The sequence below is a fragment of the Amphibalanus amphitrite genome, unplaced genomic scaffold, assembly GCF_019059575.1.
Source record: "Amphibalanus amphitrite isolate SeventyFive unplaced genomic scaffold, NRLGWU_Aamphi_draft 000207F_arrow, whole genome shotgun sequence".
NCBI classification, from domain to species: domain Eukaryota; kingdom Metazoa; phylum Arthropoda; class Thecostraca; order Balanomorpha; family Balanidae; genus Amphibalanus; species Amphibalanus amphitrite.
The window spans coordinates 610,202-636,808 of record NW_024881702.1 but is presented as its reverse complement, the minus strand read 5'-3'; the positions used below and the strand labels follow the sequence as shown (position 1 = coordinate 636,808).

Here is a 26,607-nt window from a genome sequence, read left to right as displayed (position 1 = left end):
TGATTTATTAAAAGTTATCCGGAGCAAAATAGTTGATCCCAGATGCCTAATACCAGGCACACTTTACCAGGCGAGGAGCAATTTCACGTACGCACAGTGAAAATTGAAAAACCAGGTCTAGTCACTGCCCACAGGAAGAAAATTGTAATATCATAAAACCATACTTACCTACCGGGTCTCCCCTATAACTTGGCTATTTTTGAAGACATCTGGCTACAACTTGCTAGAGTAAATCATAAGCATGTGTTCTATCACATATATTCCAGTTTTTCCGAAAAGTCATAAAAAATTGAAAAAAAGATTGAAATATAAATTTTGAATTTATATATATATAATTTTCAGAATTTTGAAAATCCGAGATGGCAGTTTGATAGCGCAGTCTATTCTGAGTACTCTCGTGCAAAGAAATTGGATCTAGTTTAAAAACTGAGCTCTTGAGAGCGATTGCCGTGGTTCAATGTTTTGCGTCTAAATCGGCCGAATATGACGTCACTCTGACGTCATTTACGTCACTCTGACGTCATTTCCGGCCGACCTATGGTAGCTACAAAGCTCATATTTTGACACAAGGTGTCAAATTGATTTAGCCGAAGGTACTGAATGTTTGGCATCGATACATCTAGCGGTTTAGAAGTTATTGCAGAAAAACTAGACGGGGGCTATGAATAGCCCCCCGCTCCCCAGTGGGGCGCTTTACGTTATTTGTGAACAACCTTAGGGGGGGGGGGTAACCGGACAAAAAGTCAAAAGGAATAAAGTCAAAAGACAAATAGTCAAAAGACAAAAAGTCAAATGCAAAAAGTCAAACGGGATAAAAGTCAAAAAGATAAAAGTCAAAACGGATAAAAGTCAACAGACAAAAAGTCAAAAGCAAAAAGTCAAAATGTGCAAAAGTCAAAAACGCAAAAAGTCAAATGACAAAAAGTCAAAAATGCAAAAAAGTCAAAAATGAAAAAGTCAAAAGGATAAAAGTCAAAACGGAAAAAGTCAAAGACAAAAAGTCAAAAGCAAAAAGTCAAAACTTGTAAAAGTCAAAAGACAAAAAGTCAAAAATGCAAAAAGTCAAAAGGATAAAAGTCAAAACGGAAAAAAGTCAAAAGACAAAAAGTCAAAACGAGTAAAAGTCAAAAGACAAAAAAGTCAAAACGGAATAAAGTCAAAAGACAAAAAGTCAAAAGCAAAAAGTCAAAACGGGTAAAAGTCAAAAGACAAAAAGTAAAAAATGAAAAAGTATAAGATAGAAAAGTCGAAGTCAAAGTCTGAAATAAAAAGTCAAAAGGATAAAAGTCGAAGCATCGATCTTTTCATCTTTTGAAAAATATTATACAGAGCAACGTAGACCGTACCCTACCCACTGAAGTTGTAAGGAACATGTGAGTACGCGAGGGATTCTGACAGGTACCGGGGTCCGCAGCAGCGGGGCAGGGACGCTGGCTGCGGTGGTGGGGCCCACGCTCACATAATACGCGTTGAGCGCTTCCGGCGTGCACGCTGGCGCAGCAGCAGTGGCACTCTTCCCCGCCCCGATCACCGGCCGCAGCACTGTCCACATCCTCGCCGGTCCTGCCTCACGCAGCTGGTCAGCATAGTATGCCGCGTGGTCACGTCTGATGGCCGCTCGACACTGCCGGTGCACCACCGTATACTCGGCGCGCGGGCCGAGCAGTGCGCGCCGCCGCGCCAGCAGCGCTCGCGTGGCGTCCGTGGTGCGCGGAGCACCGGGCGGCGGCAGCCCCTCCCCCATGGGAGAGGGTGAAAAGCAGTGCCTCCTCTAAGCAGTTTTGACTGGGGGGCCCGATCACGGGCAATGACTAAGGTAACCCCTACCAAAAACGTCTAAGACTAAAAAATGACTAAGGTACCCCTCAGTGACCAGTTTGGAGGATGACTGCGGGGGCTGCAGCTCCCGCAGTTAACATGTTAGAGGAGGCATGGGTGTCGTTTTGTATAGGCATGGTAGGACCCGAGCCCTACCAATAATTTTGGAAATTTAACATTATGCCTATGGCGTTGCGTGGAAAGAATCGCTTTGAATTTGCAAAAATTTACATTAGAGCCCTACCAATAATTTTAGGAAAGTGTCGCCCCTGAGAGGAGGCCCTGGTGAAAGCCAAAACCTCAAAATAAAAAAATACCATGTGATTAACGCTTAAATGACGTCAATGGACTTAGTGTAAAAAATACAAAAGACGAGATAATTTCAAAATTTTGAGTTGCAATTTTTGTCCCCTCAACTTTCAACCTACCCCATCAACTTTTCAAACGTTCCCGGGTCACCACTGCCCCATCGTGCAATTCCAGTGCAATGGCAAAGTTTTATCTGAAAGTTTAAACGTGCCCGATAGACTGGACGTCCAAGGCAACACGGTAGTGATGCCGGCATCTAGTACTAAAATATGCGCAAGGGTTGCCCCATCAGCTTTGCAAATTCTCATCACGATCCGCCGCGTCGTTCGGAAGCTATCGCGAGAAAGCGTCACGGGTCGCATCGACCCGCTGGTCATGCGAGGGTTGATACATATGTTTTACAATGATACAATGAACGACTATTGACTTTTGACTATGTCTTGTTTATCTTATTTCCATTTGAATTTAACCGTTTTCACTTCAAGTGGCTTTGACTAAGGTTTTTTTTAAGTTTCGTTTTACAATAAGACAATACAAACCAGTATAACGCCTTTTGGGGCGACTAACGGAGCGAGCGAGACCCAGGCGCCCTGCCATCCGGCGACAACACCATCATCCTGGGAGACTTTAACGGTCACCACCCCAGTTGGGACTACGAGTGCGACGCGGCGGATGAAGTCGGGAACCGGTTGGCAGAGTGGCTCGACAGAGAAGACTGGCTGCCTCTCAACACCGGTGAACCGACGCACACCAGCTACCGCTCTGGCTGCAACACAGCACCAGATGTGGCCTGCTGCAGCCGCACACTCGCTCGGAGGACCAGCTGGAGTGTGGGCCCGGACCTCGGCAGCGACCACCTGCCGATGCTGCTCACGGTCCGGTCGACGCCCGCGGCTCAGAGGACGAGGAGGAAGGCGAAGTGGGCCTTTCAGAAGGCGGACTGGGTGGCGTTCCGGGCGGACTGCGAGGATGCCCTATCTAGGGCGGTTCCTCAGCGGGCTACTGCCCAGGAGCTGACCACCCGGTTCACCGAGGCCGTCATGTCTGCGAGCCGCAGACACATCCCGCGAGGGGCGAGGCCTGACGCCAAACCCTGGGCCCTGGACCCTGAGCTGCAGCAGGCGGTGTCAGATCGACAAGAGGCTCGGCGCCAGATCAGAGCGGACGACCCGGCCTCCAAGGAGCGGTGGATAGCGGCGAAGAGGAGAGCTGCCGACGTCGAGAGGAGAGCGACCCAGGCACACTTCAGGACCTTCGTGGAGGACAACCTCAACCAGCCAGCCAGCCTGGGAAGGGTCACGAAGATCCTGAAGAAGTGGGAGGGAGCTGGAGACGAGCACCAGCCTGGACAGGCGATGAGAGTGGAAGGCCGCCTTCTGGTCACTGACCGCGAGAAGGCGCAGGCGTTCTGCGCGACCTACGCACACGTCTCGCGCCAAGTAAGGTCAGCCAAGGTGGACCGAGCCTGCAAGAGGAGACTGCAAGAGCTCCGGACCCCACGCTGTCTCGCCTGCGAGAACCGTCGCACCGGCTGCTGCTCGGAGTTCACCGAGGACGAGCTCGTCCAACAGCTCCGTCACCTTCAGCAGAAGAAGGCACCCGGCCCGGACGGCGTCTCCAACGAACACCTCCAGCACCTGGGACCGATCGCCCGCTGCGCGCTGCTCGAGCTCATCAACGCCTCCTGGATGGAGGGAGCGGTCCCGCGCGAATGGCACCGAGCTCGCATCGTCCCCATCCCGAAGGCCGGGAAGGACAGGCGGGATGTTGGCAGCTACCGCCCGATCGCCCTCACGAGCCACCTCAGCAAGCTCGTCGAGAGGCTGGTCCTGGGACGGCTGCGCCACATCGTGGAACGCGACCGGCTGGTCCCCGCCGAGCAAGTGGGGTTCCGCGCTGGACGGTCAGTGGAGGACAGCATCGGACGCCTGGTCCAACAAGTACAGGACGGCTGGAACCTCCCCAAGTCCCGCAGCAAGCGCGTGGCCGACGGCACCACCGCACAGAAATACGTCCTCCTGGCCTTCGACTTCGCGCGAGCTTATGACACCGTGGATCATCGCCTGCTGAGAGTCCGCCTGATGGAGATGGGGGTACCCAGGTGCCTCTACAACTGGACGTGGCAGTTCCTGCGCGACCGCCGAGCGACGGTGGAGTACCAGAGCGCCACCAGCGGCGAGCGGGTGTTCAGGGCGGGCCTGCCTCAGGGCAGCGTCCTGTCCCCGGCCCTGTTTTTGTTGTGGGCCGCCCCACTCGCCGCGGAACTGCAGAGAGTCCCAGGCACCACGGCGTTCCTCTACGCGGACGACACAGCCGCCCTCTGCGCCGGTAACGACATTCAGGTCGCCCGGCCACGAGCGCAGCAGGCTGCGGACACCCTCGCGCAGTGGGCCCAAGCCAACAAGATGACGGTGGCCGGCCAGAAGACACAGGCTCTAGTCCTGTCCCAGTGGCCCCGTGATGCGGCTAACTGCTCCGTGAAGGTGGCAGGGGAAACCGTAACCGCGGGAGATCAGCTGAAGCTGCTGGGAGTCACCCTGGACCGGCTACTTCACTTCGGCCCCCACTGCCGCAGCCTGAGACAGAGAGTCCGCCCAAGGACTGCCCATCTGAGGAAGCTGACCGGTCGGGAATGGGGCCTCCAAGAGCAGCAGATCCGCGTCGTAGCCTCCGGCTACGTTCGAGGAGCCCTCGAACACGCCGCAGCAGCGTGGCTCCCGGCAACATCGCCAACCCACCTCGGTCTCCTAGAGGTGGAGATGCGCGCGGCCGCCAGAGTGGTGACCGGATGCCCCCGGTCCACCCCGGCACATGGCCTGATGGCGGAGGCGGGACTCGCCCCGGTGGCTGAGCGCCGCACGGCCTTAGCGGCGCGTCTGCTGGCCAAGGCGCACGCCCTGCCGGAGGACGACCCGCTCCGTGCCGTCGCGGACCGAGAGGTTCGATCCCGCCTCAGCACAGTGACCGGCTGGCGTGGAGTCGGCGAGGAGGCCTGGAGGGAGGCGGGCATCACACCGCCGATCTCGATCGAGCCTCTACTCCCCCGACCAGCCGCGCCATGGGAGCCGCCCCCACCAGTCAGCTTCTGCCTCGACGTCGGTGCTGCACTACCACCGTCAGCAACCGACGAACAACGAAGAGACGCCGCGTCACACCACCTTGCGGGTCTCCCACAATGTGCCACGTGGGTCTGGACAGACGGTTCCGCCACGGAGGGGGTCACAAACGGAGGCGCCGGCGCCCTCATCGTGTGGCCGGACGACGAGACGGCGGAGATCCGCACAACGGCCGGCCGCATCTGCTCCAGCTACCGGGCCGAGATGGTCGCCCTGCGGGCGGCTCTCAACCACCTGCTGGAACACCCCGCGCATACGGAAGACCCCGTCGTCATATGCACGGACTCCCAGTCCGCACTAGCGGTGCTCCGAGAGGGGCCAGCGGCCCAGAGCTCCCCGCTCGGCTCCGAGATATGGGACGCCCTACGCCGGCTGACGACGGGTGGCCGCAGAATCCACCTCCAGTGGGTGCCATCCCACTGCGGCCTCGGCGGCAACGAGGAAGCCGATCGACTCGCGGGAGAGGCCGGCGCCCTCGACCAGGAGGACACCATGGTGGACGTCCGCACCATCCACCGCGCCGCAGCCAGGTCAGCGCGCGTCCGTACTGCCCAGGCCTGGCCGGCCGGGTGGTACAGAGACCTGATGGGCGGTCGACTCCCACCACCAGTATCGGATGAGGACCGGTCGACCGCGGTGGATATCCACCAAGTGAGAGCAGGCCACTGGTCCAGCTCCAACCAGTGGCGTCACAGAGTCGGGCTGGCGCCCTCCCGGCAGTGCGAGCAGTGTCCGGACCACAGCTGCCCTGCGGCCCGCTGCTTAGTATGCAAAATGGGTCCCAACTGACTTGTGCACGGCACCCTACTAACCGGTCCCTAACTGTGTACCAAATTTGAGCGCAATCGGTCGAGCCGTTCTCGAGATCTGGAAACGACCCCTGCACGTGCGCACGCGCAGCAGCACCCCAACTCTGGCACATGGATATGTAGTGCCTAGTGGGTGCCTACCTACATGCCAACTTTCAGCGCAATCGGCCAAGTAGTTACCGAGATATTGCAACAATTACAAAACGGACACCTCTTCGTTTTGCACGTGGCACGTGCATAAGGGGTCACCCACATGCATCAGGAATAGTCCAATACTTGGTAGAAGAAATGAAGCTACCCTACAAAAATTACCGCGTGTAAATCGGTCAAGTGGTTGCTGAGATATAAGCCTCGCAAAAGCGTGACCACGGCCGGCCGGCCGGCCGGCCGGCCGCTCATACTAAGAAATTTCCGTTAATCTAAGGAAAGACTACGCTCGCTTCGCTCGCTCCGTAATTATTAATATTTGACTTTTTTCTTTTGACTTTCTACATATTTGATTTTTGACTTGTTTCCATTTGACTTTTATTAATTTGACCTTTTGCGGTTTTGACTTTTTGCTTTTGGCTTATGTTTTTTGACTTTTAGGAATTTTGACATTGATCATTTGACTTTTTGTCTTATGGTTTTTTAGATATATGACTTTTTACTTTTGACTTTTTCTTATTTGACTTTTTCCATTTGATTTTTATCATTTTGACTTTTTTGCAGTTTTTTCACTTTTTGTCTTTTGACTTTTCGCGTTTTTTTGAATTTTTGCCATTTGACTTTTTGCTTTTGACTTTTTGCGTTTTTGACTTTTCGCCATTTTGACTTTTTGCCATTTGACTTTTTTGCTTTTGACTTTTTTCGTTTTTGAATTTTCGCCATTTTGACTTTTTGCCATTTGACTTTTTGCTTTTGACTTTTTGCGTTTTTGACTTTTTGCCATTTTGACTTTTCGCCATTTGACTTTTTGCTTTTGACTTTTTGTGTTTTTGACTTTTCTCGCCATTTTGACTTTTTGCCATTTGACTTTTTGCATTTTTGACTTTTGGACGTTTTGACTTTTTGCCATTTTACTTTTGGTCTTTTGACTTTTATCCGTTTTGACTTTTATCCATTTGACTTTTTTCCATTTGACTTTTATCCATTTTGACTTTTTGCATTTGACTTTTTGTCTTTTGACATTTTGTCTTTTGACTTTTTGTCCTGGAATCCTTAGGGGGAGGGGGGTTGCATCAACATCAACCCCCCTCGCCGGGCGAGGGTTAACCCTCGCGGGCCCGGGAAGACAATATCCCCTCCCCCCCCGTGACGAATATTTGCGATAGCTCCCAGGCGCTTAGGGATACTGGGATAGAAACGCAAAACGTTCAGTACCTTTCCCCTATCAGTTTCACATCTCCGGGAGTAAAAATGTGAACCCAGCCCCCTCGATGACGTCACAGGGTCGATTTTGCTAGACCCTTGCGCGGCAAATTTCGACGTCACAAACGTGAACTAACAGCTGCCAAAATAGAGTTTTAGATAGACAAATTTCGAGCATGGTTTTGTAGCATATGGCATAGGGAAGAATACCAAAATAATTTCGGTGACCTTAGGTCAGAGGTCAGGTCAACGACCCCGAGGTGGAATTTCATTTTTTTTTCGCAAACAACTTCAGCAAAAATGTCGCTAGAGCTAAGGCTGCGGTACCAACGCTTTCGTCTTGTCAAGACGCGTCTAATGACATTTTTATTTTTTATTTAGCCTTTGATTGACCTTGCCACATGAAAGGTGTGATATGATACATTCGTAGCCGCTGATCACAAATCTGGCATTCATTTTGCTGTAAGCATCCATTTAGAGCTTCAGGATATAAAAAGTCTGAATGAGGTATAATGGCTGACTTGAATCGGTGAAATAGCCTCCAACAAGTATACTCTTGCCCGACCATGACCTTGGTACGGTCTTGCATCGTAATATGAGTCACAAATAGGTGCCTGACAACCCTCAAAATTTTCCCTCAAATATTTCAAAACAGTTTGGAGATAAGCGTACAAGGTATACAACAAAGTGCAAAGTTTCAGGTCAATTTTAAGCATGACCTGGACATTGACCTCAAAGTTTAAGCACATCATAGGATTCCTCAGATTCTCTTCTGTCTTAACCCAGCCGTTTTAACTTGTTTCATGCATTATGCTGTCCTCTAAAACACTGAAACACTTCGTTGGATATCCCTACACATGTGCCGTTTTTTGCCTTTGACCTTGACCCTTGACCTTGAAATTGACCAGAGGTCAAAAATTGTATTTGCTTAAGAATCGTCTCGTAGAAGTCTTTCGTTTGGTACCATTTTTGTTTCCGTAGCTCAGACATTTATGGAGTGGGGGGGGGGGGTAGATATTGTACACCGGGCTGCGGTGGTTGGGATTACCCCGTGCCCGGCGTGGTTAAATTTTTAGTGATGGCGTTTTTAGAAGCATTTTCCTGTGCACCTGTGTTTTCTGTCCCGCCCGGCGCCTTGTCACCTGATAAAGCCGCGCTCGGCCGTGTCTCCACAGGAAGTCGTGCGAGGCGTCCAACCAGCGCCGGCAGCGCGCTACCGAGCTGCTGCGCCGCGCGCGGGCCGACCCCTCGCTGCTGCCCTATTACGTGTCGCGACAGTGGATCAGCCGGTTCAACACGTTCGCCGAGCCGGGCGCCATCGACAACACCGACTTCTTGTGCCGCCACGGTGGCCTGCTGCCCGAGCTGGCCGTGCCGGCCGAGGCGGCCTGCGCGCGCCTGCCGCAGGCCGGCTGGGAGTACTTACACGCCGCGCTCGGCGGCGGGCCCGTCGCCAACGCGCTGTTCGAGTGCGCGCCCTGCCGCGCCGAGTGGGACGCGCTGCTGGCGCGCCGGGCGCGCGAGCTGACAGAGTTCCGGCGACTGCAGGCGAGCGGCGCGCCACCGGCAGCCGCCCTCTCGGCCGCCTGGTACCGGCGCTGGGAGGCCTGGGCGCGCGGCAGAGACGTCGAGCCGCCCGGCACCATCGACAACTCAAACATCGCCGTCACGCGCGCTGGCGTGCCGCAGGTCAGTGCAGGTCTCAGTGTCAGGTCAGTGTTGGTGCCAGTCTGTCATTGTCAGTACTGGTCTCAGTGTCAGGTCAGTGTTGATGCCAGTCTGTCATTGTCAGTACTGGTGACAGTGTCAGGTCAGTGTTGGTGCCAGTCTGTCATTGTCAGTACTGGTGACAGTGTCAGGTCAGTGTTGGTGCCAGTCTGTCATTGTCAGTACTGGTGCCAGTGTCAGTGTCAGTGCCTGTCTGTGTTAGGTCTGAGTCGGTTTCAGGCTAGTGTGGGCGAGAGCCAGTGCCGTCTGTGCCGCCCGCCTCTGACCACTGTTCCTGGCCCGTCTGTTCTGTTCTCAGGTACGGTCCGGCTCTGACCACGTGCAGCTGCCAGCGGAGCTTTGGGCCTACCTAAAAGCCATCTACGGCGGAGGGCCCGATCTCCCGCTGGTGCCGCCGCCGGCCGTCCGCCACGAGCACCCGGTCAGTGGCCCCAACCCCTTGGCCTCACCAACACCCGGTCAGTGCCCCCAACCCCTCGGCCTCACCAACACCCCAGCACCTGGCCAATGGCCCCAACCCCTCGGCCTCACCAACACCCGGTCAGTGGCCCCGACCCCTCGGTCTCACCAACACCCCAGCACCTGGTCAGTGGCCCCAACCCCTCGGCCTCACCAACACCCCAGCACCTGGTCAGTGGCCCCAACCCCTCGGCCTCACCAACACCCGGTCAGTGACCCCAACCCCTCGGCCTCACCAACACCCGGTCAGTGGCCCCAACCCCTCGGTCTCACCAACACCCGGTCAGTGGCCCCAACCCCTCGGTCTCACCAACACCCCAGCACCTGGCCAATGGCCCCAACCCCTCGGCCTCACCAACACCCGGTCAGTGCCCCCAACCCCTCGGTCTCACCAACACCCCAGCACCTGGCCAATGGCCCCAACCCCTCGGCCTCACCAACACCCGGTCAGTGGCCCCGACCCCTCGGTCTCACCAACACCCCAGCACCTGGTCAGTGGCCCCAACCCCTCGGCCTCACCAACACCCCAGCACCTGGTCAGTGGCCCCAACCCCTCGGCCTCACCAACACCCGGTCAGTGGCCCCAACCCCTCGGCCTCACCAACACCCGGTCAGTGGCCCCAACCCCTCGGCCTCACCAACACCCGGTCAGTGGCCCCAACCCCTCGGCCTCACCAACACCCGGTCAGTGGCCCCAACCCCTCGGCCTCACCAACACCCGGTCAGTGGCCCCAACCCCTCGGTCTCACCAACACCCCAGCACCTGGCCAATGGCCCCAACCCCTCGGCCTCACCAACACCCGGTCAGTGCCCCCAACCCCTCGGCCTCACCAACACCCCAGCACCTGGCCAATGGCCCCAACCCCTCGGCCTCACCAACACCCGGTCAGTGGCCCCAACCCCTCGGTCTCACCAACACCCCAGCACCTGGCCAATGGCCCCAACCCCTTGGCCTCACCAACACCCGGTCAGTGCCCCCAACCCCTCGGCCTCACCAACACCCCAGCACCTGGCCAATGGCCCCAACCCCTCGGCCTCACCAACACCCGGTCAGTGGCCCCGACCCCTCGGTCTCACCAACACCCCAGCACCTGGTCAGTGGCCCCAACCCCTCGGCCTCACCAACACCCCAGCACCTGGTCAGTGGCCCCAACCCCTCGGCCTCACCAACACCCGGTCAGTGACCCCAACCCCTCGGCCTCACCAACACCCGGTCAGTGGCCCCAACCCCTCGGTCTCACCAACACCCGGTCAGTGGCCCCAACCCCTCGGTCTCACCAACACCCCAGCACCTGGCCAATGGCCCCGACCCCTCGGTCTCACCAACACCCCAGCACCTGGTCAGTGGCCCCAACCCCTCGGCCTCACCAACACCCCAGCACCTGGTCAGTGGCCCCAACCCCTCGGCCTCACCAACACCCGGTCAGTGACCCCAACCCCTCGGCCTCACCAACACCCGGTCAGTGGCCCCAACCCCTCGGTCTCACCAACACCCGGTCAGTGCCCCCAACCCCTCGGCCTCACCAACACCCCAGCACCTGGCCAATGGCCCCAACCCCTCGGCCTCACCAACACCCGGTCAGTGGCCCCAACCCCTCGGTCTCACCAACACCCCAGCACCTGGCCAATGGCCCCAACCCCTTGGCCTCACCAACACCCGGTCAGTGCCCCCAACCCCTCGGCCTCACCAACACCCCAGCACCTGGCCAATGGCCCCAACCCCTCGGCCTCACCAACACCCGGTCAGTGGCCCCGACCCCTCGGTCTCACCAACACCCCAGCACCTGGTCAGTGGCCCCAACCCCTCGGCCTCACCAACACCCCAGCACCTGGTCAGTGGCCCCAACCCCTCGGCCTCACCAACACCCGGTCAGTGGCCCCAACCCCTCGGCCTCACCAACACCCGGTCAGTGGCCCCAACCCCTCGGCCTCACCAACACCCGGTCAGTGGCCCCAACCCCTCGGCCTCACCAACACCCGGTCAGTGGCCCCAACCCCTCGGCCTCACCAACACCCGGTCAGTGGCCCCAACCCCTCGGTCTCACCAACACCCCAGCACCTGGCCAATGGCCCCAACCCCTCGGCCTCACCAACACCCGGTCAGTGCCCCCAACCCCTCGGCCTCACCAACACCCCAGCACCTGGCCAATGGCCCCAACCCCTCGGCCTCACCAACACCCGGTCAGTGACCCCAACCCCTCGGCCTCACCAACACCCCAGCACCTGGCCAATGGCCCCAACCCCTCGGCCTCACCAACACCCGGTCAGTGCCCCCCTCCCCCCTCTAGCCAGCGCGGCTGATCCATGGACGCAAGCTGAAGGCGCCATTCTGTGCAGGAGCGCCACGGATTTGGCGAGGTTGGACGGGGGGGGGGTAGGTCCGCAGCTGGTGACGGTTTGGTCGGTGTTGTCCGCGCGGCACTGACGGAGGTGGCTGTTGGTTCGCAGGAGCCGTCTCGGGCACAGGAGCCGTCCGAGTCAGCCATAGCCGGCGTCCACCGGCGCGTCAAGGCGCCGGCCGTCCACTGCGGGGACGCGCCGTCCGAGGACGGCTAGGCGCCACACGCGGCGGCCCGGCCCACAGTTTTAGGTCAGTGATGGGCCGACAGGCGGCCTGATTGCCGCCGAAGTCTGCAGGGTTCTAGATAGCACCCAGCTGCTGCTGTCGGCCAGCGCGGGCATTGCGTGTTACGTGGTGCGATATGTCTTATGTGAACCTCCAGAGGAGCTCCGTCTGATGCTGCCGACCGGGCGCGTCAGACCGCACTGTGATTATTCCGGTATTGTTCGGTTACCTCAGCGGAGACGGGTGCAGATAGGAGTGAGCGTTAATGTATGTAAACACTAGCACTCCTTGGGAACCGAATCAAAGGACATTTTACCCATGGACCAAGATGGCACTGCGCCTGTACGTGAGACCGTTGAGCGTGGTCATCTGTTTGTATCCCTGAGCTGCTCCACGTCAGCGGGCCGAGGACCTGTTTGTGACAGTGCGCGCGCGTCCAATACCGCCTCAGTTTGTGCCTGTTTGTGTTGCTGGCAAATTACAGATCACTCTACCTTACCGTGCAGTTTGTGTTGCCCGGCTGCACAGAGACGGTCTCCAGTGCCCAGCCAGTAATGTGCTCGGGCTGAACTTGGCAAACGTCGGGTGGCTTGGGCTTAGCTTGGGTTTGCCAACTTGGATCAACATCAATGATTTTTCTACGACGGCTTAACTGGGACACGCCACGGATGTGCCCCAATGCGGCTAGCTCCAGCTCAGCCCGACATAGACCCGCCCATCCAAATCAGGCTCAACTTGGGCGGAGCGCGGGCTGATCCGGCCGGCTGTCTGCTTCGGCTGACTGGAGTAAACCCGGAGCTAAGCGACACTTGTTCGTCTGTTCACACATGAGCATTTTCGTGTCAATCACGTGCAGCGTCAGGCTTACGTTGGGCTGGCGCCAATCGTCACAAATAGGGCTTAATTATATACGGCCGTCTGGAGTTCGCAGAGCGGGCATGCCTCCGGGGGAGCACGGACTTAGTCGGCGTTTTGTGTCATACGTTGAGTTGAACCCGAGCCCTAGCGGACTTAAGCCCCACTGAAACATTGGGCAAGCCGCACTTAAGCCTGCCAGGGCCCACAGCAGATTCTGGCTGCGCACGTGTCAGCTGGGTCCCAACTCCCAACTGACTTTTGCACGGCACCCTACTAGTTAAGTAGGGGAGACCCGGGAGGTATGGGTCCCTGGAGGTATGGGCTATCGCCGTTTTGAAGACGTTTTGCGTATATTTTCTAATTTGACGGCGTAAACTGGTAGCAGCCATTTTGTTACACAACCCACGTGATTTTCCGAATCATCCTCAGTCTCTCTTGTCAGTGAGCGGTGATTAAGCGTTTTCACCCTCTTCGAGTAAACTATGGTAGATGCAGAAAATCGTGATTTATTTGAACCAGGCTCGTTTTATTATGTCACACCACCGCTAACATCAAGTTTAAAGCATGCAATTTAAGGCTGGGTAGACCATTTGAAGCTTTCTTGCAAGATTATGCACTGAGATGCGACGCATGCCTATTCTGGCGTCCTAACCGGGAGGTTCGGGCCACCCACCCTCGGTGATCCTAAATTATTAAAACGATGTTTTCATTGAATGTCCTCTTCAATAAGTTATTTTTGTCGTGCGTGGTCAAAAAATTTAAGTACAAATCGCATTTAGGTCAGTGCACAAAAATATTATTTGTCTCATGTCATGGAGCGTGATTGAGCTTACCCAACACAATATGTGGCAAATTGACCTCCATGAAGTGGGTTGTTGGCCGCTAATGCGGTACTTGGGCTCCTAGAGAGCTCAAGGTAGATCCCAATTCCCAGATACGAGTATTGTGCTCAATGTCGAGAGTAGAATATAAAACATGGCACCGGCCCATACCTCCCGGGCCATGGCCCATACCTCCCGGGGTATTTTGATGGATCGAAAAGGCGCATGATTTATTAGAAGTTACCTCGAGACAAGATGGTTGATCCCAGATGCCTGACATGAGTGAGGCACACTTAACAGATGAAATGCATTATTACGTAGCAAAAGTGAAAAATTAGGTCTAGCTACTGCTCATGGGAAGGAAAATGTCATTTCACAAAACCGGCCCATACCTACCTCCCGGGTCTCCCTTACACCTTTTTGCGTAACGCAGGGTTGGCGAGTTTATGCCACCGGCACCAAGTGATATTAACCGGTTTTAACCGCGGCATAAATTGACTGGCATACCTGTTTTTGCCACTTACTGGCAAAAATTGGCATAAACTTGAATGGAATGAGTTCTTGCCATTTGCGCCTTTTTGTCGTAACTTACATCTGGAAATGTTTTTACCTTTAATTTGACATCAAAATGTGAAAATTAAAGCAATACAAATCAATACGAAGTGAAAGGGTAAGGAATGAGGATGACTAAGGAATAACGTCAACACTCTTTAATCAAACACCATCAGACATCAAAATCCAGGAGAAATATTTCACAAGTAAAGATTGTGGATTTGTGGATGTGGTTAATTTTTATTCAAGCCAAGGTATTTCTTATGTTGATTGGTAGAGTAGGTGAGTCTGCTGGGAGATTAAGAGCAAGCATTTGGTAACATTTCACCCAAATTATTAACTGGGGTTACATATTCTGATAATTGATGTGTGTACTTGTGCATTTTGACTACCAAATAGTGTTAAATGTTTTATTCTGGTTGGTATTGTATTACTTTACACGTAAATTTTGCACTAACACTTGAATTGTAACAATGCTTCAGTGAGGGTTTTTGTCAGTTTATGTCAGTTTTTGTCAGTTTTTGCCGGCATAAATTGGCAAAAACTAGTTTTTGCCACTGACTGGCATAAACTAAGTTTATGCCGACATTTTGCCAACCCTGTTTGCGTTGTTCGATGACCAATCAGCAAAACCCATTCGTCGGATCAGCACACAGGTGGCGCCAGTGAGAGGCATTCCGGCAAAACCTTCAGCATATGGGCAAAACGGAATGCTGATCCCACTCCACAGTTTGTAGTTGGTATAACATTCGCTAGTCGCCATAACTGATTGAATTCCGGCAAAAACTTTGACGATTTGGATACATGCTTCGTTATTTCTTTATATCCCTTCGTCACTCACCAGAACACCACTATGCTAATTTCGGCATTCCTCATTACATTTCGTCAAAACTAAAAACAGATCGCCCCTTTACAGAGAAGTATAAATATGACCGCGTTTATGCAGTGCAGTGCGAGGCATAGGTGGCGAAACTCGTAGGTCATTCATAATTTCATCACAGAACTCTATAATGTGGAAGGCGCATCGGCCGCCAGATGGTGTCCAACGGTGCCGCCATGTTGCGCAGACCAGGAACTGGCCGCAGGAAGCAGGAACGATGAGATAGGGTGACAAGAGGCCTTCAGCGACCGCACTCTGGCCAGAGGTCGCCCCGATCGGCTCGTCGTGGATTCAGACAAGCCCGGACCCCCGAGAGCGACGAGCGCGGCAGCGGCCAACCGCTCCGCATCGTTTTCGTTCTACAGGTGACAACAGTAAAACGTATATTCGGTCCCTGACGCGCACCAACAGGCGATGAACATGCGGCACCCGGCGGCGCGCTGAGCGATGATGACGATGATGAGAGCGCCGGCGCGCGGACAAGTGCCGTCCACCGGCTACCGGCTGGCGCAGACCGCCGTGGCCGCACCGGCTCCGAGCGCTGCACTGCACCCTCCCGGCCGACCCGAGCACACCGAGTCCGGTCTCGGCGCCACTGCGCGGAACTCGGACTGCACTCCCCGACCGGCGGCGGCAGCGAGCGCAACTGTCTCCACCGCTGCCCGGTCTCTGGCTGGGCGATAGCACGTCTTCCGGGCGACTCGGCCACTTACGCGAAGGAAGTCCCCGAGCCGAGTTTGGCTGGTGCCCGGTGGGCGGTATCACGACCCGGAGCCGGTCGGTGGCCGGCGCCGTCCGCCGGTCTGCTGCTGGAACACCTCGATGGCGTCGCCGTCCTCCATGGACATGGTCTGGGGCGTGTCCACCTCCCTCACCGGCTCGCCGTCGAACCGGAACCGCACCGCGTGCAGAGACATGTTCTGACGGCCAGACGGGCGTGCGGCGCGTACTGAGCAGCAGCGTGAGCGGGACACATCCGCCCAACCACACACACTGCCCCACGGATCCCGGCCGACAGCGATACACTCCCAATCAATAGCATGAGCGCAGCCCGAGCCAGGCCAGTCCGTACCGAATAACCAAATTTTTGACATATCAAAGGAATCTGTCAATGGCAAAACTACAGCGTGTCCCAGAATTGACCGAACACTGTTAATCAGCGCATAAGATGAGGGAAAAAATAATTGCACTTTATCGTCCGATATAGCCAATAAGGGTAGCTTCGAAATGGCACATGTAATAGACACGCTAGCTACAACATTAGCCGACAGTTGTAGCTAAATGCCAAACGATGCTGGCTTCAGTTGTTTTACGGGTCTCCCGAAACTGGTTGTAAGACGGTTTTCATTGACCTCTTGCCGGTGGATAATATAAATATTTTCGATTAGCTTTGCATCCAAACTGTTCTCAGGCCATAAGGCATTCTCTCCCAAAACCAAAAATTCTGCCTACACCACTGTTGCGCTGTTTTTTACATCTGAAGTGGAGAACCTCCATGCCTGAACATGGCGTGACCTTTGGCTTCCAACAGATTTGGTTTCCAGAACAAACCCGTTTATGGCCATTCAGTTCACGACAACCAGTTTTTATAATGCTTGAATATTACCGCAGTAGCAATCTGTGTTAACCCGCGCCGGGCCGGGGGGTGTTTGAACCCCTGCGGTTTTTCGCAGATATCTAAAGAACAGCGGCGCTCCGCGCCGCCGTTTTTGGCACACCTGTTCGTGCATCTTTTCCGCACAGGTTGTGTGAATTTCAGACCCAGGTCGCTCAAGATCAGGTCACCAGGTGATGTCAAGTGACCTCACCTCAGAAAAAATAGAATGCTCGTCATAGCTACACCGAGTGAACGGATTGTCTTGAAACTTTCATCGATTGATAAAAGTAACAGTAGTTATAAAATGTATACCTCGGAATATTGATATCCGTGACCTAAGCTCAGGTTAATTTTGCGGCCTCTCCATTATAAGTCAATGGGAGAAAATTGAAATGCGCCTCTTTTGGACGAATGATGTTCAAAAACCTCTCAAACATCGGTTCAAAGGTAAACATGACACACTGAATCGGAAAAATGCATTTGTGACCCCTCTGTCTACCCCTGAGGTCATCTCAGGTCATGAACGGTCACCAACAGTTTTTTGGCTATAACTTTTGATAAAGACGTGCTAGAGCGATGAAAACACGTCAGATGTATTCAGCTCGACGATACGGATCGACTAATATGCAGCTTGACCCTTTCCGGTCAGGTCATGACCTTGACCTGAAGTCAAATTTTCAAAATGACCTTTCAAGGTCAACAAATAGTAAATTCGACGCGTCTCGACGAGAGGAACACGATGCTGCCAAAAGTAATGTCGTGGTTCTCTTAAGTCAAAAGTTATTGACGAAAAACCATTTTCGTGAAAACTGCTCTTTTTACAGTTTTTGCCCTCTGGAGGCTAAACCGTTAGCCTGAGGTCAAATCTGAGAGCAAAACTCAGAAAGGTCTGTAAAAGGGCTATCGAATGCGCTTTTCCGTGGCGCTGTAGCTCTATTGGTTCCCGAGTTAGCCGTTGGCAGTTTCCAAGGTTGTTGAAATTTTTACCTTTGATGACCTCTGGCGACCTGACCTTTGACCTGACCCAAAAAATGACCGAAGTGGTTCCGTCATTATTTTTGACGCTCTTTCGAATGCCGCTTACCGCGTGTCGCTACGTGGCCCAGGAGCCGAGTTAGACGGGGGGGATGTTCAGACACCCCCTCCCCCCCGGCCCGGCGCGGAAGTCGCGGAGCACCGGCCCGGCGCGGGTCAACGGTCGTCTTTGGGGCATCACGTGAAGCCGAAGGAGCGCACCGTGGCTCAAAATGTCTCACACTTTGATTTTCGACGAGTGCCTGGCCGTCTCGGCTGTTGGGGCGTTGTCACCATCTGACGTCCACACACGACTTTTTTGTGTCGCTTCAAAGGGCAGAATACCTTCGTAAGACCACAAAGTGTGTTTCCACTTTTGTTGTTGCATATGTGTTCACTTTTTTGTTGCATATGTTATGATTTATGGCTGCTTTGTAGCGATTCGCGCTGTCTTTCCGTTAGTTTTGGCATATTTTTCAGATGATGGGCCCCGAATTCCAAAATTTTGTCGAAGATAGTGGTCAAAAGTAGACTGATGTTTCGTAGCTAACCCTGATCTGTCGTTTAGCTTGTTTTCGGGTAGATGGGTGGCGTTTGTTGTCCATGACATGGCAACCACCCGCTTGACGACTGGTGCATGCTCCTTTTTGGTCGCGCCCAGGCTTGTCGATCAGGTTATCTCTTGCTCTCTCTGGCTTCGCTCACTGATATAACTGCGGTTTGCTCACCCCTGCCTGCTTGCTAATGAGCTACTGGAGCTCTCCAGCAAGAACCATGCAGAAAGTCCGTTTACGAACTTCAGAATTGTACTTTATTTTACTATGATTGCCTTTCGTTTGCTGAGGCTGAAAACGAAAAGGGACTACTCTTTGCTGACTCTGGATAATAACTGACTCGAGTCGTAACCGGTCACCAAAAAACACACAGTCTCCAAGCTCGATAGCTAAGGTATGTCTTATAAAAGTATAATGTTCGCATCTAATTAGAATCGAGCGCAATCGTACTTTTAGCCAGGAACTAAATGCTCGGTCAATTCTGGGACACCCTGTACACGCAAACCATAATAAGCGAGCGACTATCCCATACGAGAGCTTAAAACACCAGTAAGAATACAGAGCTGCTTACCACACGATTACAGTAGGCCGTCATCAGTTTCCGAAATGGAGTGTGTCGCTTTATCTTGAAGAAGACTGAAGAGCCGTCCTGCCCCATCACCTTCAGGTTGATGTGCTCGTCTCCTCCTGGGGCATCCTAGCACCAGAGAGCATGTGGTCAGAGCATACACATGCATTGGCCGCTTCATAGCGGCCTAGGGTTGTAATGTGACAATAGGGTTGGGACCTATCTGCATGCTCTGTATGTTTTGGTAAAATAAGAAAGCTCAGAATTTTAAATGATTTAATCTAAAATCATTTCCTTAAAAAAGCCTAGTTAGCTCAGAAATTAATTATTTGTGACTGAAAACAACTTGCTTCTGATTGGTCGGGCTAATCATGACGTCACATGTAGGTACATAACTGTGTATATTTGGCGCAGTTGAGACATACATTTTCTATGTATTTATCTATGGAAAATCGGAGTGATTGGTCGTGTTTTCAGCAGGGGGCGGTCATCCCGAGCTTTCCTATGTGCCGGGCGCCCGACTCTTTAACATTAGCCGTGACGTCACGGGGGCGTTCACTTCTCAGCTGGCCTTCGCCGCAAGTTTGGCCTTGCATATGATTTTGAGGGTCACGGTTGTAAACAAGTTCCTTTCCGGAAACGTTCCGGAAACGCTAGAAACGTTGTCATGCTTTTATTTTCCGGAAAATGCTTCATTACTAATTCGCGCCTAAAATCACTTTAAAGGTAGTGTGCCACCTTTGAAAGATTTCCCATTTTATTTTTCCTAGGATAAGAAGCTTCTGTTTTTACCTAATATCGCAAAAAAAATCAAAAATGGGCCTGGAATAGTGCCTTTTTCGCCTAAAAGTTTATCGGTTTTTAGATATGTATAACAACTGTAGTGGGCTCACCTGCAAACAGGCGTCGGGCAACAATCGCGAATGCGGCGCACTTGTGACAATAAGCAAAGGTCATTATAGTGTTACGACCATACGACGTACGGGAATGAGTTATCAGCTGTCTAATCGTAGACAACACAATGTCGAGCCTTAAACTGTAAGCCCGTATTGGTATTGTTTCTTTTATTTGGCTGTCGAACATTATTTATGGTTTGAAATATGATTTTATGTAAAATAATTGATATGAAAAAGCCGTCTTATAAGTTATGACCCCATTTCACCACACGCAAGTGGCAGAAATGACAATAATCAGCTGACGCATTTTTCTTGGCCGAAGTCAGAGCGCGCGGCCCGACGCACCACGCGTATTTGGAAATTCCGACCTCGACGAGCATCAGAAGCCAACTAACAGGCGTGTTCGAAACCGCAGGAGCTGATGATGAACGGGTTTATCGAAACTTGATTGGATGAGCATATCGGTAATATATATTACTGTATGCCTGGCCTATTCAAATACATTAGCCAGAGGGGTGTGGTAATAACTGGTGTAAGCAAATTGACCACGGTCAAAAACGAATTACCAAGTCAACATTTTGGGATGGCCTCGTTCAAAAAACGGCTAAGAGCTTCGGTCTAAACAATTATTTTATCGTTGGCAATTGGCATACAGTAAAATACATACCAAACTCGGCCGGTGATAAATTTTCAAGACCTCAGTCCTTACTGATTTTTGAACTCGGCCTTCGGCCTCGTTCAAAAATTCAGTAAGGACCTCGGTCTTGAAAATTTATTTACACCGGCCTCGTTCAGTATTATATAATACTGAACGAGGCCGGTGTAAATAAATTTTCAAGACCGAGGTCCTTACTGGATTTTTGAACGAGGCCGAAGGCCGAGTTCAAAAATCAGTAAGGACTGAGGTCTTGAAAATTTATCACCGGCCGAGTTTGGTATGTATTTTACTGTATGCCAACGATAAATTTATTTTCTGGACCGAAGCTCTTAGCCGACTTAGGAACGAGACCATCCCAAAATGTTGGCTTAAGTGCATTCTGGTAATACATTTTTGACCGTGGTCAATTTGCTTACACCAGTTATTACCACACCCCTCTGGCTAATGTATTTGAATAGGCCAGGCATACAGTAATAGCGATTTCAGTGCGTGCATTTATTGTTCATAGTGATGTGAAATGTGGTTGGGGTACGACCGACAACCCGTCGGGGCGAATTTCGCACTGGGGTACTCAAAATTTGAAGAATTTAAGACGTTTCCATGAGTTTTGAAGGTATGGATATGTTCTAAAAATCCGGTTCTCCTTATCTGGGCCATTAACTCCATACGGTCCAAGAAAGCTGGCACACTACCTTTAAAGGGACTATCCCACCTTCGAAAAAATCCCGTTTAGGATTCGGAAATATTACTTAGGGCACTGTGACGAATTCTGCAAGTTTTTACGCGTTTTCATTGTATACTTTTTGAAATATTGCGACTTTTATATTTCATCGTGACGTCATTTAGATCGGATCTGTGACCTAATGAAGGATTTACTTCATGCCAATGAAGGGGGAAATTTGGCAGCAAATATATTTGCTTTCAAATATGACGCGGCTCATACAATAGCAAAAGTGTCTCTGATTGGGCATTTTGTAGTTGGTTGGTTGGTGGTATGATAGTCAATGTAAGTATGTTTGACTTCCGGCATAGGTATAAAATTCAAATACTAACATCACAATTCACATAGGAAAGGAACATATTTTCACCATAACTTTTAAAAAAATTGTGTCAATTTTGAATACAATTAAAGTGAACAAGTGTGAAATTTGAATGAAAATAACCAACGTTCCTGACCTAACCTTACCAAGACCTACTTTCCTAAAAAGTTTGTAATACCCTTAATACCAACCTAAAACACCCATGCCAGATGTCTACAACATACAAACCTTTCAACCAGCCTACTACAGTACCTAACACCTCACAACCTATTCCATTCTGAACCTATTGATTGGGATTTTTGTATACTTTTATACTCATTGCATCCTAGCTTGCTATTATAGCAAACATGCAGGTATTTAAAGAAATGTTTTGTTTTTCCTTCTTAGCTGTTGAAATTTCTTGAATGCCAACACAACACAACACACCATGCGCACATGACAGAGGTCTCCGTCACTGTGGAGGGAAGATCGCAATGCTGCTTGCAGGCTGTTGACAGAAAGTGATCAGTAAGTTATGACCCTATGCATAATGCTACAATTATTTCTTTTGTATACAGGGAGTTGGTCAGAGATTGAACATGTCTCAGCATCATATATTTGAATGCTGATAATTATGTATATGAGCATTGACCATTAAATTGAAACTAGAAAAGTAGATAAGTGCTTAACAAAATGGATTGGTGAAGATTAGATTGCCTATATAAAGCATGCAATGTTGACTTCATAAGATACTGCATAAAAATGTAGTCTGTTCCATATTATGTTTGCGCCTATGGTCAAAGCTGCTTCTTCAATTTGCTTCTTCGTTCAATCTAGGGATGTAGCCAAGGGAGTGGCCACGGCTGTCATGGTCTACCCCAAAGGCGAGAAATTAAATAAAATAAAATAAAGATAAATAAAAACAGCTGTACCATATCCCCAAAAATAGTGGGCCAAATCCAAGTTTTCCTTTTTGGAGGGGGTACGACACTAGGCCGCGACCTGTGGCCCCTCCCTCAGTAAAATCTTGGCTATGGCTCAATAATTTGAGTCTATGCTTTATGTCTATGACTATTCTATACAGGAGCTATGCAATCCTGTTTTCTTTCTAGGTTCATGCTGTTCTGAGGTGAAACATTTTCCTGGCATGGTGGTACTTTGTCAGTGTGGGGTGAGGTAGGCATCCACTGTGATGTGGCTGACACTGTCGGCTCCCACTCCCCCTCTGACCCGGCCATGCGTCCCGCCAGGTTGTCGTGTTCCGCCAGCTGCTGCGCCGGCGTTGGCGGCGCACAGCCGCTACCAGCTGACACGCCGACCGGTGCGCGGCGCGCGTGCGCCGGGCGCCGACGGCTGTCGTCTGGCAGCAACAGCGCTGCCAGTGACTCGCGCTGCTGCTGCAGAAACTGGACAAGGATCGTAGAATCCTGGCGTGTTTTTGTAACGTCCATTAGAGTGATTTAGACGCAGCGTGTAGAAAAGACTCGTTTATTGACGTGTGACTTTCTGACAGCTCAGTCACCTGTTGACGGCGGCGCACAGCGTCACCTACCCGCCCTACAGCCGGCCCAGCAGGGTGAGTAGTGAGTACCAATACCCGCCCTGCAGCCGGCCCCAGCAGGGTGAGTAGTGTGTACTGAGTAGCGCTCAGAGTTAGCTTGAAGTTGTTTAACATGATGCACTGTTCTTCATGAGTCGTCCCCATCGCTGCTTGTGACTTGCAAGTTCCTTCTTTTTCGGCAGTGCGTCCCAATTATATCAGCGATTTTCACCTGAGAAGTGTAGTTGCCGTACTAGTGAGAAAGCGTATATCTTTGAAATAAACATTCCGTTTCATCTGCCCACTATCACTAACGCCCCTCTGCCCTCTCCTGCAGCGGACGGGGAGACCCACCTGACCGCTCCTTCCCCCTGTTTTGCTGCAGGCGGGGAGGCCCGCCCTGACCTTCTCCTCTACCCTCTGCCCTCTCCCGCAGCGGACGGAGAGGCCCGCCCGGGCCCAGTGCCGCACGGAGAGGCGGCGGCGCTGGAGGCCAACACCCCGGCTCGCGGCCTGTAGCTGACGGTGCTGGAGCCGCGAGTCACCGTGGTGGCTGGCCATGGAGACTTGGAAAAGGTGGGTCTCCGCGCAGCGGAGGAAGGGGCGGCGGCTGACAGTGGTGGCCGCCAACGGGGAGCTGGGCGGCGTGGGTCCGTGCATAGCGGGGATGTTCGAAAAGGCAGCATCAGCTGCATTGTTTGAAGAGCTGCTGCAGTTAGGCGTTGAGATATGATCGCAGACTTGCAACTGGAGATGGGCTCCTGAGATGCGTGCTTTTTTGCTCCGATGATCCGGCTGATCGCTGTTGATCTATGAAGTCGCATCACCCGCGCGCGGTCACCAGGCCGGGGAGGTATATACGTCTACAGCAGCTGTGTTATTTGTCTGTCCCGGTTGTATCACCCAGTCTTCCCCCGTCCCCAGGCCGGTGAGGTGCGTCTCCCAGCATTGCTGGTGTATTGTTTATCTGTCCCGGTTCCCCCGTCCTCAGGCCGGTGAGGTGCGTCTCCAGCTGCGCTGTCAGACGATCCAGTGGAACGAGCAGCAGCCCATATACCCTCCCGGCTGTGCCGGTGTGTCTCCCAGCTTGAGCGGCGCCGGCCGACCGCTGCGCTGCTCTACAACTGCCACGTCCACACACGATGCACGGTCAGTCATTATACCGAGTAATGCTAATTATAACCGCGGGTGTTTTGTTAGAATGGCCCTGAGAGTGTGCCGTTGTTGTGTGATTATTGTTGAGTGCGTTTTCTAGTTGTGAAGTACACTGTGGTAGGCTCGACATAACTACTCATTAGAAGTGGCGGGAACACTGCTCCAATGCCCTATTGTCGATTGGAAATGAATAACTACGGCCGCGGCTCCTGACTGTATCCCTTTTCCCCGTGCGCCCTACAGGTGACGGCTGACCAGGCGGTGCTGGTCTCGGCCGCGACCGACGGCCAGCCCGCCCAGGAGCACCAGGTCGCCTCGCTCTCCTCAGCCTGGGTCTACTGGAAGGCGCTGCTGGCGCCGGCCCTGTGGGCCGGCTCCCAACACCCGCTCACAGCAGGTGTGCCACTACTGCGAGCTGAGCGTGCGCCAGGGCGGCCGCCTGCTTCGGCTGCACCGGAGCCTGCTGGCCTGCACCTGAGCCTGCTGGGGAGACGGCCCGCTGCGGCGGCCGTCTCCCCCACTCCGCCGGCGCCGCCCGCCGCTCCGACTTTGGCCTGGCTGCCGGCCCTGGAGCGTCTGGAGGTGTGCCTTCAGATCAGCGCGGTCACCGTCACCGTTCCGGCCGGTCCAGAGAGCGGCGGCAGGGGACGCGGAGCGGACGGCGGACCCGCTCCCCGCCGCGGCCGGCCACCACCCGGCGCCGGTACCGGGCCGGGTCCGCAGCAGTAGCGACTCGGGCCACCGGTACTGCCTGCACGGACAGCTGGTCTCTGTGCTGCCGTCAGTCCGACTGGACAGCGCTGCGCTCAAATCGGCCGCCCTGCCGACAGTGCCGGAGGTGCCCGTCCGACTCACCAGACCTTCAGCGGCCGCAGGTCAGTCGCGGCCGCCGCACGGCCAGCTCATACCGGCCGCTGAGGAGGGCTTTTCCATAAAACTCTCAGTGCTAGTGATTTTGGCATTGGCATGGGGGCGGGTATTAGTACTCACTACTCACCCTGCTGGGGCCGGCTGAAGGGCGGGTAGGTCACGCTGTGCGCCGCCGTCAACAGGTGACTGAGCCGGTGTACCGAATACCGATCCAGGACCTCGATTATGATTATAAGTAAAACGGGATGTAGGGATGAAGTCAGCTTGTGCTCAAGACTGACGTCATGAAAATCGACACGTGAATATAGCGGGCATGTTTGCTCCCTGCCCTGCTGCCGTGCGGGCGTTCGAATCTCTCCCAGTTTGTCGGCCCGTGTGTCTGTCTATCCCGTCCCCCGCGTGTCTCTCCGCCGGGTGACGCCGCTCTGTCTGTTCCAGCCGGCTCCCAGCTGCGCTCGCCGAGCCAGACGCAGCAGGTGATGTCGCCGTCGGTCGTGGTGCGCGACTGTGCGCCCATCCCGCGTCCAACGCCTCCCCCCCCCCCCACAACGCGCGCTGTAGCGCCTGCCGAGCGCCGGCTGCTGCCGGGCCCGCCGTCGTAGTTTTATGGCCTTGCGCTGTCACTCGCCAGCTGGTGGTGGCGACCCGTGATCGCTCGCGTACGTTCGCCGGCGCGCCCATTGCAGAGAAGGGGTTCGCGCATGCCCATTGTAGAGGGGCGCGCCCCTTGCGGAGGCGGTACGCTGTAGACACTACTGCTTGTACCTGGTTGGGTAGCTCCTTTGCACATTGTTTGTTCATGGATGTAAATACAAGTTACATGACTGATGAGTGTAATGCTTACATTTTTGAACTAAGAAATGCCACAGGGCAGGTTACCTCGGTGAGTTTCTGATATCAACATACTGAACATAAGAGCAGAATAATTATCCATAGAGCGTTAAGGATTTTAGTCACCGAATTCACCTGTCAGTAATTGCATATGGTGGCACCATGAGCATGAGTACCTTGCCTTGTCCGATCCTTTTCACAACTAGCAAGTAGAATCTGGGAAAAGGCAGGGAACTTACAACGCATGCGCATATATAGATAACTGATGATTGTCTCTGTTCAAGCACGATCTGAGTCTGCAGCCTGTTCTGTTCCACATGAGTTACCGGGACGGCATCACACATGAATTTCTGCATGCTTTAAACAGAAATGCCTTAATTTCCTTAAAATATATTCATTTTTCACACAAAGACAACAAAAATGTACATGTAGGTGGGTGCTGTGGCAAGAAATTACATACAAATGTATTTTGCCATGTAGGTACCCTTCTTTTACAGCACAAGCATCAATCATAATTAAGAGCACCAAGACGTTCTTTGCGACTTGTGAGCCCAGCCGTGTCAGACCAGCTGATGCAGGGGCTCTGTCACAGGGGGCACAAGGCCCAGTGGTTATGTCACAGCACAATGTTGTATAACC

The 26,607-nt window shown here is 53.1% G+C and overlaps 2 protein-coding genes and 1 long non-coding RNA gene across 6 annotated transcripts in view; 2 read left to right on the top strand and 1 right to left on the bottom strand.

The window, feature by feature from the left end:
- The window catches only part of LOC122385083 (ubiquitin carboxyl-terminal hydrolase 20-like), a 31,818-nt gene extending 19,165 nt beyond the window's left edge, over positions 1-12,653 (top strand). For all 3 annotated transcript variants that reach the window (XM_043373086.1, XM_043373087.1, XM_043373085.1), the window contains exons 3-5: positions 8,578-9,091; positions 9,429-9,551; positions 12,038-12,653. In XM_043373086.1, coding sequence (XP_043229021.1) covers positions 8,578-9,091; positions 9,429-9,551; positions 12,038-12,145 — 745 coding nt within the window. In that variant the 3' untranslated portion in view covers positions 12,146-12,653. The remainder of the gene's footprint in view (positions 1-8,577; positions 9,092-9,428; positions 9,552-12,037) is intronic.
- Positions 12,654-15,632: 2,979 nt separating this feature from the next.
- Positions 15,633-26,607, bottom strand: part of LOC122385081 (small ubiquitin-related modifier 3-like) — a 46,795-nt gene continuing 35,820 nt past the window's right edge. The window contains exons 3-4 of the mRNA XM_043373084.1: positions 19,003-19,128; positions 15,633-16,186 (exon numbers count right to left, since the gene is read on the bottom strand). Coding sequence (XP_043229019.1) covers positions 16,028-16,186; positions 19,003-19,128 — 285 coding nt within the window. The 3' untranslated portion in view covers positions 15,633-16,027. The remainder of the gene's footprint in view (positions 16,187-19,002; positions 19,129-26,607) is intronic.
- On the top strand, positions 22,936-24,641 carry LOC122385082. 2 transcript variants are annotated; one of them, XR_006257150.1, is made up of 4 exons: positions 22,936-23,148; positions 23,549-23,688; positions 24,104-24,261; positions 24,511-24,641. It is a non-coding gene; the product is annotated as an uncharacterized LOC122385082 (long non-coding RNA). The 2 variants fall into 2 exon arrangements; XR_006257151.1 differs by having other exon boundaries at positions 22,936-23,194.